Source organism: Macrobrachium nipponense, chromosome 35 (assembly GCF_015104395.2).
Source record: "Macrobrachium nipponense isolate FS-2020 chromosome 35, ASM1510439v2, whole genome shotgun sequence".
In the NCBI taxonomy this organism is placed as follows: Eukaryota; Metazoa; Arthropoda; class Malacostraca; order Decapoda; family Palaemonidae; genus Macrobrachium; species Macrobrachium nipponense.
The window spans coordinates 56194395-56207568 of NC_061096.1; the positions used below are offsets into that span (position 1 = coordinate 56194395).

The window sequence follows — 13174 nt, forward strand, 5'->3', positions numbered from 1 at the left end:
TTCATTAAGCACATCAGCTGATGCAACGAGATGGTAGGGGTGAGGGAAGTCAGGGGGTACTATTCCCAGCTCCGTTACAAGCATTCAGCGATATATAGAAGTTCTTGGCCGTCGGCACAAAGTAAACCTCCTGCTTCGTGCGTCGCCCACCTATCAATGAAGCATGTCGTTGATCCAAGACATCTCACTCTGCAGATTAGCTACGTCCCTCAGACCTGCTCGCGGCTGCAACTCCAGTGAATTTATTTGCAGTCTTGAGAGAATCGTGGGTCCGGCAACGCAGATCTGTGCTCCTGTGTCTGCTACAACGAGTGTGGATACTGAATTCCCGTTTCTATGGGAAACACAAGCCTTGATCGTGGGGTGGGGGGAGAGGTGCGTGTCTGCAACAATCGCTAAACTCGAGGCAAGCGGCGCTTTCTTCGTATTCCTGCAGCATTTCTGAAAGTGCCCATACCTTTTGGCACCCGTGGCACTGTTATACCTCTTGCTGCACGACGCTCGACCAAAGGGATGGCGCCCCCCACAATTTCCGCAACGCTTCACATTGGAATTGCCGCGCAACACCGCGACGTCTGGCTCTACGTCATCAATGCCTGTGACGTCATCACTCGAGGCGCCAGCAGACCCCCCCCCTCTCACTGATAGCGACGCGTGGGATACTTTCGACATCTTGGCGTGCAGCTTCGAAAGTGCAGCACAGTGCCTGAAGGGCATCTACACTCTTAAATGTCTCACATGTCTGAAAAACATGCCTCTTTAATACAGGGTCACTGAAGCCTACCATTATTTTCCGCAACAGCATGTACTCTATTAAACACTCCCCGCATTTGGGACACTCAAAATCACAGTCGGTGGCCTTTGAGCACACCTCGAAAAATAGTCGCTCACTAATTCCTCGCGCCCTTGTGCGAGGGCAAAGAATTCAGACCACTGAACTGCCTGATTCGACGACCGCAACACAATATTACCCGATGGCGTCCAGAGCCGCGTCGTGGGGCGAGGGCATTCCATTTGGCATCTGAATACCGAGCGTCCAGTGCACGTTGCAACGCCGGTACACAGTTGAGCCTAATGTGCAGGACAACATCCTGCGGCGGGAACTTGTTAAGGTGAATCCAATACGTCATCGCAACATCTCTTCGCTCGCATACCATGAAAAAAAAAAAAAAAAAAAAAAAAAAAAAAAAAATTCTGAACGCTGCCGAAGACATTACCGCCTCACACTTCTCAGGGGCAGCAGAGACAGGAACTTTACCGGCACGTGCTCCTGTGAAAACCGGGAAGGGCATCCTGAAGGGAACGGATGGCACGCTGCTGGTCTGCAAATAACGTCTGTGCTTGCATGACGGCCTGTGACAAGGCCCTTGGCATTGCAGGTGAGGCACGCCTCGGCGTGGCCTGGGGTGGTCGACGTATCTGGGGCATGGTTGGTCCTTATCCTACTCACTGCGCCATGTTGGGTTTGCAATGACACAACGTCCTGGAGACTGGACTTTATTACAGGATACTCGGGAGCCAACTGACTCGCAACAGCGTATACAGAATTGCCAATAACGGATGCATGCTCGGCAGCGCATGGCGAAGAACATATCGTACAAACCTGAATTATTTTCGTATGCAGAGGCAAAAATATCTTCATCTATGTTTTCATAACTTGAATTTTTCGTAAGTTGGGACTTTCGTATGTCAAGGTTCCACTGTATTTGGGAAGGTGGGTGCTGGCAAAGGAGTTCCCTGATCTGGGAGTGAGTGGCAATGCAGTATTGGTAGAGAGGGGTAGGCAGGCATTTGACTTCATATGAGCTGTTTGTTGTTTTTTCTTTTTTTTTTCTACATTTACTGTGTTTTCCACATTTTATGAAAGGATATTATAGTACTGTACTGTAACTTGTAATGAAATAATCAAGCCAATGTGGAAAAAATAGAGAACAACTGATACACGCTAAGAAATATGTATACCTTAATTTGTACAGCAAATAAAACGCACACAAACAGTACATGCCTACTTTCCTTTCTCCCCCCTATCATTTCTAATTTATGTCTGGATGCAGTTATTTTCGCTGCATAAAATAAAAAATTATGAAAAACCAATTAAAATTAAAAAGCAAAAGAGGGAGGGAGAGAGACAGAGTGAGCTTTCGAGATTGTTATTGGCCTAAAGTGCTACGTCACTAGATACATTGTCCTATGTCACTTTATCGCTGTCAGTTGCTTGATACATATGTCATCAGTTCAGTAGCTTATGGTAGGTGTGTGAGTGGTGAACAACAATCGCATAAGAAAAATAGATTGGGCACAGCCATTTAACAAGCATCATGGGAGATGTAGCCATCGGCAGCATCTTGGTATAGGGTAAAAATCCCAAGCCTGGCTCATAGTAGAAATTTTCAATGTGCGCTTATCAAGTATTCTGTAATCTAACCTTCTTAGTAACAAGATAACATTTTGAAACTTGACATTTTTAAATTTTGAAACTTGACATTAGTGAAAAATGCAAGTTATGAATGCTAACAAAATCATTTAAAACATTAATAACTGCTTCTTTTAATTTTTTACAGTTAAATAAAGTTGAAATATTCATACGAGTTTTAAATAGTGACTTGAAAAAGTAACTGTGATGAAGTTTTTTTCTTTTTAGGGCAAAGGTGTCACCAAAGCAACAACGTTGTAGCTAAAGAGTTAAATCTTTTGAATATTTTTTGAAAAAAGTAGTTAGCATAGTTTAGCTGATATTTTCATTCTCACCTGTGATAAGCACATAATGCTTTCAATCTTTCCCTTGTTGAAGCAGCCAAAAGCAATGCAAGAAGTAGGCATTGCAAAGCTGTGTGCATTAATGCAGTCTACAAGACAACAAGACAGGGTAAGACACCAATGGGCTAGGCAAACAGCACCTTCTGTGATAGTGCTCGCCAGTAGGGTGAGTCAACCCCAGCCACCGACATCTTGGTGTATGTAGTGCTCACGGCTGGCTTCACTTAACGGATCATGTGCTCAAGCTATTGTTCTTATGTGATCGTTGGTGGTGAAGCACCCCTGTTTTTTGTAAGTTTCTCACTAATGGTGGAAATGCATGCATCATTTTGATTTTTTGTGCTATAACGGCTGATAGAGAGCTTCATAAACATATCTCAGTAAGAAGAGAATTTTTCCCTGTGTAGTACTGTGTATAGCTGTGGGTGGTCAGTCACCTGTTTGAATTGTTTGCAGGTGCTTCTATATGCAATGGATTACCCCAAAACTTTTGTTGCAGTGCCTGCAGTATTTGTATGGTCCCACCTTATCTTAAGAGGGGGAGGAAGGAATAGACCCTACAAAATAGAAATCTTTGAGAGATCTGAGGCAAATTGGTCTGTAGTAGGTATCATGAATGAGTATGGCATTGCATGGTCAACCTTGCTTGCTATTTTCCTTTGACAGGCTGAAGAGGTACGCAATGGACTTTGGGAAGAATACATCAAGGAGTCGGGTCCACATGGTCATGGCAAAACAGCTACATGAGGACAATGAATAGTCAACCTTGATCTGGTTTCATTAGCAGTGGATGGCTGGCAAGCACATTTGTGGTGCCGAGTTGAAGATTGCAGCTATTAAGTTTTAAGGCCTGCATAGGTTGATGTGCCAGATTCATCCATTGAAGAATCTGTTGTCTCTTTGCTGCATCTCTATTACCAGGACCTTCTAGACATCAAAGAGCCACAGGACCTCAATGGTACATTGTTGGAGGAGAGGAAGTTAGGAGGAGGAGGACGACGACGACTTTTAAACCTCCTCACTTGTTTTTAAAAGTTTGCCCAATGTATGAAGTTTTGACACTGCACACTGGTAAGTGAGAGAAAAATGGTTGTTTAACTGTTGTTATTAATACCAAGCAAAATAGTAGGTAGTTTTATGTATGATAGCAAAAAGACTTTTTTTTGCAGAGAAAAATGGCCCTGCTCTTTTTTTATGGTAGTTGTTTATAGGCATGTTTAGTGTTATGGTTATGTGATATTGACAAAGGAAGAGCCAATGAATGGAGTTGCTGTTTTACCCCTGTAGTGTTATTTGACCTTACCCAACAGGGCCTTGCCTCTATTAATATGGATAATCATTATACTATTTTTATATATGTACTGTATATACAGTCTTCTTCTGCCCACCTTGTTCCCATTTTTATATGGGGTCGCCATTTCGGATGAGCCGTTTCCATCTATTTCTACCCTGCGCTTCTGCCTCATCAATTCCCCTCTCATGTAAGTTTCCTCTCACACAGTCCTTCCATCTCTTTCTTGGTCTCCCTCTTCTTCTTCCTTGAACCTCCATCCACCATAGTATGTCTCCCAGCGTGGTCCTCATCTCTCCTCAACAGGTGTCCATACCATCTCATCCTCCCCTCCTGCACTTTCTTTGATACTTCCACCACCTTAGTCGACCCCCTTATGTAGTCATTTCTGATTCTATCCTCTCTTGTCACCCCAGACATCCACCTGAGCATTCTCATTTCTGCCACATCCATCTTCTGCTCTGTTTTTCTCATGGTTGCTGTTTCTGTACCATACAGCATTGCTGTTCTTACCACCGTCTTGTGAAATTTTCCTTTTAACCTAAGTGGTACTCTTTTGTCACAAAGAACTACAGGCCAGCTGCTCCTTAGTTGTTCCAGCCTTCCTGTACCCGATGTTTTACTTCTTCTTCCATACTTCCTCCAGCGTTAACAAAAGATCCCAAATACTTAAGCTTGTCAACTCTTTATTTGCTATTCACCAAGCTGAATACTTTCTCTATCATCCCCCTCAGTGGTGGTACACATATATTCTTTCTTAGATCTACTTATTCTCATTCCTCTTGTCTCCATCTTTCCAATTTCACTTCCAGATCTTCCCTGCTCTCTGCACACAGAACAATATCATCCGCATACAATATGTTCCATGGTACTGTCTCCCTTACTTCCTCTATTATAACATCCATCACTATGTTAAAGATAAATGGGCTAAGAGCCGACCACTGGTGTAAACCTATTCTCACCTCAAAACCTTCTGTCTCCCCAACACTGCTCCTCACTCTGGTAAATACATTCCGGTACATCTTGTATCAATCGCACCATCTTCTCCCTCAGACTCCTCCATACCTCTTGTCTCGGGACTCGGTCATAAGCCTTTTCAAGGTCAATGAATACCCTTTGCCTTTCCCCGAATTTCTCCATTAGTTGCCTCAGACAAAATATACCATCTGTTGTTCCCCTTCCCTTCATAAATCCCATCTGATCTTTACCTATTTGTACTTCTTCTCTCAGTCTAGCATCATCATCCTTTCCAGTACCTTCAAAGTGTGGGACATCAATTTAATGCTCCTATAATTACCACACTCTTGAAAATCGCCTTTCCCTTTAAAAATTGGGATCAGTATACTCCCACGCCACTCATCTGGTATCTTTTCCTGTTCAAGGATCTTTATCATAAGATCGTACAGTATATCCACTCCTTCATCTCCTAATGCTTTCCATGCCTCCACAGGAATCATATCTGGTCCAGTTGCCTTCCCATTCTTCATCTTCTTCAGTGCATTTAGTACCTCTTGCCTAGAAAACTTCATTACCATGCCAATGTTCACTTGCCCATCCTCTCTTATTAGTCTATTATTTTCTTCATTTATCAACTGTTCGAAATATTCTTTCCATCTCTTCACAATGTCTTCCTCCTTTCTAAGTACTACACCATCTTGATCTTTTATTTGTTTGATATGTGGAATATCTTTGATGCTCTTATTTCTAGCCTTTGATAGCTTGATCATCTTCTTTAATCCTTCCTTTGTCCCCAGCTCATTATACACACCATCATATGACTTTGCATTAGCTTGGGCTACCACCTTGTGTTTCTCTCTGAACCTATCTCTGTCTTCCACTGACTGTGACTCTTCCCATCTTTGCTTTGCTTCTTTCCCTCCTTCTTATCTTTTACTACTTTCTCAATGTCTTCATCCCACCACCAACTATCCTTTTCTTCCCATATGATACCAGATGTCTCTCCTAGCAGCTCCTTTCCATGCCTTCCTATTACTGCTGCATTTCGTGCCCACCATTCTTGAACATTCTCAATCCCCATATCAATATCCTCCAAAACTCTCTCTTCTTATCCCCTTCCTTCTCTAATCTGTACCATTTAATTTTCCTTGTCCCTTTAGCTTTGGTTTTTCTTTCCCTTTTTAACTTCAAATCCATACATAGCAGTCTGTGTTGGGGGGCTACTTGGTCGCCTGGAATAACTTTGCAGTTCTTGACCTCCACCAGCTTTATCCTTTTATACAAGAAGTAGTCTATCTGGGAGCATCTTCCCCCACTCCTATATGTTATTAGGTGTTCCCTTTTCTTCTCAAAGAATGTGTTTACTACTGCCATGTCGAATGACACAGCAAAGTCCACTACACTCTCTCCTTCTGGGTTTCTCTCCCCAATTCCAGCCCCCATGTACACATACATAAACTTTTTTGTTTATACGTATATAATTATCTAAAGATTATTGGTTATTGAAACAATTGCTACTATTATATTTGAATTTATTTGGGAGGTTCTAAAGAAATAAAAAACAGATATCTTACATTATTTTTATTTTTGTTTGAAATGTAGTAAAACATTTTCACATTGAATATAAAATTACAGGATTTGATGTTAGGTGAATAGCCTTTATAAAATAAAATTTTATGCTGTTTGCCTAAGAATAATTCCCAGTTAAAAGTTGTTAAAGATGCAAAGAGCTATAAACAGTCATCTGTCTAGCTGGAACACATAGTTTTCAAGTTCTCTCTTTAAATGGAGGTAAAATATACACTGTACCTGTAGTACAGTACTGAAGGCCCTTTACTTTTTTATTAATGGTTATCTTCTATCCCCATTTTTCTTTTCCTAGCATGCTGACCAGTGGTTTCAACACTTCGCTGTTCTAATTCTGCCTCCCAAACTCCCTTTTAAAGTAATTTTCAGGCTAGCTCAAAGAGAATCAAGAAATTATGACTGTGTGCTATACAGATATTACTTTATAATAGTAAATTATAGACATGGTGGTTTGAAATCTTTAGTTCAGAATTAATTATAATTTTGTGTTAAGTACAGTATGTCAATCTTGATTGAATGTTACTAATTTGTTAGAACAGATACAAACCATCATCATTTATGTAGGAGTATCCTTAGTGCAAGTTCGAGCAGTAATTGAAAATGGTAACAAGGCTGTTAACAGGTGGTTATGGGAGGTGAAAGGGAGGAAATACTCTTCATTCACTTGACATGAATAGTGAACATTTTACTGCACACACTCTTTCCTCAGTCATTGAATGTTGATTACTAGCTAGATTCCTTTCCTTAATTGTTGATTTGGCTAACAGTGTTTTTACTTTGCAGTGGAGTGGAGAAAAACATGAAAAATACTGTTGGGAGCAACAAGTATTCTGCAGTGATTGACTCCTAGGGTGTTGGTTGGGTTTCTCCTCAGTGGGAGAAATTTGGTAGGAGGAGGATGAAGGCCAAGAAGCATTTGCTGGCCTCTTGAGGGGGAAGGAACACACCCCAGTGACACCACCGAATCTTTTTGGTTCCTTCCTCCATTCTTGTTCTGCTGTTTACTGGTATTGGTTCCCCCAAAAGTTAAGTGTGAAGAAGTACTAAAGTGGTGGAGTCCTGGCACCTACTCTTTTGAGAGGATCACACTGATGTTGGGTTGGTGCTTTACATCTACCCACTTAAAGCCCAGAAAACTGCTTGATACGCATTTGCTGGCGAATACCTAAGGTACACAAACATCTTTGCGGCCATGCGAGAAAACATCTTTCTCCCAGTTAACACTGAATACCCTCCAGGTATGAAGGTGCAGGAAGTGTACTCCCTGGTGGTCCTGGCTAATGTGTGGCTGGAACATTAGGTTGGACCACAGCAGCAACTCACTCAGCACTTCAATTAGAAGAGACAGCTTAGGATACTACTCGGCATGTGGCCAACAAGGAGTTAGCAGAGTGATTAGATGACCAAGGGTGACAAATATTTGATTTCTTAACCTAAGGAGAAATTTAAAGAAAAGTGGAAATGCATAAATGTCCAGGGTTGCCAAAAAATTTTTGCATCTTCCATCACCACCCAAAAGTACAGAAACTGAGGACAGAAGACTGGAAGTCTTTTGCTCAACCTGGTTGCAAGTTATGGGTCTCCCATAACTTGAAAAACTCCACTACCTGAGTGTGTAGGGACCAGTCTGTCCTCACCACCTTACCCTGACAACTGCATTTGTTTGCAATCATGCTTTGCCTGCCTGGAATGTATCTTGCATACAACTTGACCTTGAGACACTTCCCATTCAGGCAGCACCACCAACTGACAAATAGCAGGAGACACCATCCCTGTTTGTTGATGTGTGCCATAATAGTTGCGTTGAGGCGCATCCTTCAGCCACACACATGAAACAAACCTTCCTTTCAAGTGTGCACCTCACTCTTCCCTAGGGAAAACAAGAAGCATTTCCAGAGGTGGAGAATTTTCAGAACCCCTTTTAAATGGTTTTTGTCATCCGTTCATCATGCTAAGTCTTGCAATACCTCCAGAATTAGGGGAACAAGTCAGGAAGAAGAATCCTGAGAGGCACTTCAGCATTGCTAAAGCCACTGAAGCCAGTGGATGTGGCACAGCCCATGAATCAGAAGCTTCTCTTAGGACCACCTACCAAAGCTGAACTGGTTTTTCCTGCCAGGACAGGAACTGTGTTGTTGCCTCCTGAGCTTGCTCACACGAGAGTCTGTGGGGTAGGCTTTCTCTGCTGCCAAGTCTATAAGCATGCCTCTTATAAGCAAGCCTGCTGCTTAGTCATGAGATCCCACTTCTCCCTGTTTATCACAACCCCAAACTTGTGAAAAAACTGCAGAAGATAATCTCTGTCTTGTAAACGTCGTACCTCTGAAGACGCCAGGACCAGGAAATGGTCCAGGTGTTGCAATAAGTAAATACCCTTTGAGTAGGTTCCAATGTGAATACCCAGGTAAACACCTGGCCAGTCTGAAACAACGCCTTGTACTGGTGTAGATGAAGCATAGGTACTTTTGAGAGCTCTGATGAAAGGGTTACTTGAAAGTACACATTCTTCAAAACTACCAGAAGCATGAAGTTGCCCTCTCTGATGAGTGCCAATGTAGAAGCATGTCTCCTCTGGTATGCAGTAGCCCCCTCATATGAAAACAGTGAGGGAAGGAGCTTACCAAAATCTGCTGGAAGCAAGGGAACTTCCAAACCTGTAGATCTAAGCATTCTCCACCTCCAAACCACCATATGCAAGCTATGATCACAACAACTAGGCAAAGGGCCTAACTTCATGAATGGAACATAAAGATCATCTCTGTCAACAAGACAGTCAACTGTTAAGAAGCCATAGTTGCCTCCAAGTGTGACAAACAGGAGAAAAGGGAAGAAGCAATGGTGGTACTTTTCCTCGTCACCATCAGAGTGGGACTCTTCTTTCTTGTCCCTGACCCCGGATTCTTCCCTGCTCCAGCAGTAGAGGAGTTGGGCCTTGCTCAAGTGGTCACCAAGTAGTAATTGGCCTACCTCAAGCAGAACTGATGCTGCAACACTGGCTCACTTAAACTCAAGGTCTGCTCCTATCTCTTCCCACTGTGAGTACTCTGGCTTACACCAGGACAAGGTTATCTTGCTCACTCTGCTCAATCACGATTGAGTGTTAAATAAAGCTGAAACAGCAGTAGGCACATCCTGGACATCTCCAAAGGGCTTCAATGTTAAAGCCATCCTCTCTTCAGTCTAGTTATTTAGGAAGGCATCTGCGATGTTCAGGGTAGGGTACATTGTCATCTGGTATTCCAAGGACATCCTTCTCCTGTGGGCACCAGGAGCATTAGTCTCATAATTGGATTCATCTGCAGGCGACATGGCTGCTCATGGAGCATCTCCATCAGAAACTGCAACATCATCAAGACAAGAGGTCAAGATCAGGTTTAGGCCCCTTTCTATTACTCCTCAAAGGAGTAGCACTTACGGGGATGGAAAAAGTTGGTGAGAAGGAACTAGAAGGATTTGGGTGTGCTACTGAGAGTATTCTCTTCCCCCAACCCCCCCCCAAAAAAAGTTGGTGAACACATCATGCCGTTGTTCATCCTTTTTACAAACCTAATCTACTGAGGAGAGTCTCTGTTAATATACTCCTTGCAAGGGTAAGCCTTAGAACAAGCCCTCCCCCTTGCAGGCAACAAAAACAAAATGGGGGTTTGTTACCTTGGGCGACATATACTACCCACAATGATGATCACATCCTTTGCAATATTGTATTTTGTGTTTTTTATCCATTGCTGGTAAAAACCAGATACAAAAAGGCAAGAAATGAGTTATACATACTCATCCTCCAAGCTTTCAACCCAGGCAAACAGGAGTTCAGAAACACTTCTAGTTCTGATCATGGCTAAAAGAAATGTGAAGGTGGTGGTCAGAGGGATGACCCCCCTCCCCAAACTCACTCCCATCACCACCTGTTAACTACCTTATTAACACATTTTCTACCAGTTTCCACCTCATGCTGAAAGTATATAAATGGCAATGGCAAGGCTTTGGTTATTTACTTTGGTATGAAAATCCTTACAACATCAGAAATGTAATATACTTGAGCTTGGGCAATTGTATATCATTAACTGAAACCTTGTGTATATACATAACACACTATTATTACAATATTTATAACAATATCAAAACTAAATAAACTAAACATTGTGAGGACTATACAACAGACAGCCTGACATAAGATTGCTTATGTAACAAACCAAATATATTTTTTAAGTACTGTAATTTGTATTCTTCCTAGGTATACAAACCAAAACCTTTTCTGTGGAGAACGTGTTTTATGTGTTGCTGAATGGTTAAAATTACAAGATTGGCCATATGATGGTGCTGGCAAGAATGGAGCTTCTAGGAAAGCAATAGGCGTGCAAAGTGAGGAATTAACAGACTGTACCCTCTGAAATGCACTATCTCTTCTGTCTTGATAGCAGCTGGCAAGGAGTTTGCATGATTTGCCAGAGGCAAGACAACTACCAAGTCTCCAAACCAAGTTGTTCTCCAAAACATCACACACCAAATGTGACCAAGTTTTACCGAGATGGATGCTGACTGTAGAGGAACCATAGGCTGGCAAGCTGCCAAGGTCTCCCTTCCAAGATTATTGTGCTCCCAAAAGAATGCATTAACCTCCTGAAAATCATGTTCTAGCTCAGTCAGCAAAGGTTCTGAAACGAAGACCTTTCTCAAGTCAAAGAAATGGATTTTCCATTATTAGCAGTATTAGAACCCCTCATGCAGATATTCTTTGGCAGCAGCAGGCAGACTTCCTGCAGGGGAGAATGATGGGATGAATATAAAATATTCCTTGTGCTATTATCTCTGCTAAAACTGGTATTCAGACAGATGACAGACTGAGCACTGATTACCCAGTGCTAAGGGAATAGATGATGGTGAAGAAGGACCCCACAGAATTCTCTGACTTCACTGGTGAAGTAAAACTCCCCAATGGTGAAGGTGACTAAATCTTGTCCCCCCTCTTGCTAAACCTTTCCCACTAAGGAGAAGCCCAATCCGCACATTCCTCACATGGGAGAAGAATGGCCTCGGATCTTACCTTGGTAATGAGAATTAAACTTATGTGAGTTTACAGATGTAGGAGACATGAGCAGCCACAAAGTTGCCCTAGACCTTCACAACCACATCGTTTCTCTTTATTCTCCATAGAGGAAAACACAGCAACAGACGACAAGTAAAACAAAACAAAAAAGAAATTTGCAAAAATAAAGAAAATCCAGGAATATAAGCTTGGCTACAGTCACCCAAAGGATAGGTAAGAACGGTAGCACTTCACACAACTCGGTCAAAAGATAAAGTGACACACTGCATGCTGGGCATTTACTGGAAACCCCCACTCTCTCAGTAGTGTCACCATACAGCTAATCTTGAACTATGTTCATTCGCATGAAAGATATTCTTTACTTGAAAGCACTCGGCTTGTATTCCCATAAAAACAATATATGTAATCAAATGAAATAATAATGTTTATATATAAATTTGGTAATTTATCAGATCTTACAATGAAATAATACATTAAAAGAGGAAAAAACAATTAGGCTATACATAGGTCCACCAGGTTTGTTAGTGAACTTGATTACTTCTTGGGAAGCCAGACCCACAAACTATGTCAAGCTGAGGTGGCATTATGTTTAACATTAGATCATCTAGATATGTGCATGTGCCTTCTGTTTCAGACTAGATAACAATAGATTCCAGTAAACCTACAACTTATGACTAGAGAAGTTTGTGTTTGGACGGACTTATGAAAGTTCTGTTACTATATCAACTTGTGCAAAATTGTGTTTCTCTGTAAAAGCCAAAAAATTATGAGATCCTTTGTTATTTATGTAATAAAAAGCTATAAAAATCTAATTCATATATACAAACCCTATCAAAACAATTATAATCTGACAACCCCATATATGTATAGAGCTATCCATCCTTCTATAGCACCATGTATAACTTCAACTGAAGAAAATAACAGAGTATGTCTAAATTATATATAAAAATCTATATCTTTACAAAATGAACTCATAAAATACTGCGACTACTTTGTACTGAGTAACATTTCTTACCTCTCACAACAGTATGCAATCGCAGAATAGAAGCCAAAAGCACATAATCTGATTACATATTATATAAAAATAAGTGCCAAGAGAAAAGCCAAATAGATAGTATAGTACGTATAGACAAAATGAAAAATAAATATCCTCTAAATCATAATATACTATTGATATGTTGCTGCAAATAGGCATGATCTTTATGGAAGAATTACTTGCTCTCTACAACTTACCAGAACCACTACCCATGACTATGACCTAGTTGAAAACTAGAGAGAATTTAACAACAAAATAAGCACTGCGATATTGTGGCAGTTCAGAAAAATGGGAATTACAAAATGTCATTAATATTCTAACTGCTTAAGAACATGAAGAATATTCACAGTGACTCTTAAAATTCCCATTTCACTGCCATCTTCTGCATTCTCTACCACTAACTCCTCCTCTTGAAGATCCTGTCCCTTTTCTAGGAGGTCATGGAGATTCACGTATGCATATCTGCAATTAGAAAAGTCACTAAATGCATGTAAATATTTGC

General features: G+C 41.3%; 1 protein-coding gene across 1 annotated transcript in view; it reads right to left on the minus strand.

Annotated features, from left to right (window-relative positions):
- Positions 1–6573: 6573 nt before the first annotated feature.
- LOC135208361 (protein fantom-like) overlaps positions 6574–13174 on the minus strand; it is a gene marked incomplete in the record, with an annotated part of 187683 nt that continues 181082 nt past the window's right edge. The window contains 1 exon segment of the mRNA XM_064240462.1: positions 6574–13134. Coding sequence (XP_064096532.1) covers positions 12981–13134 — 154 coding nt within the window.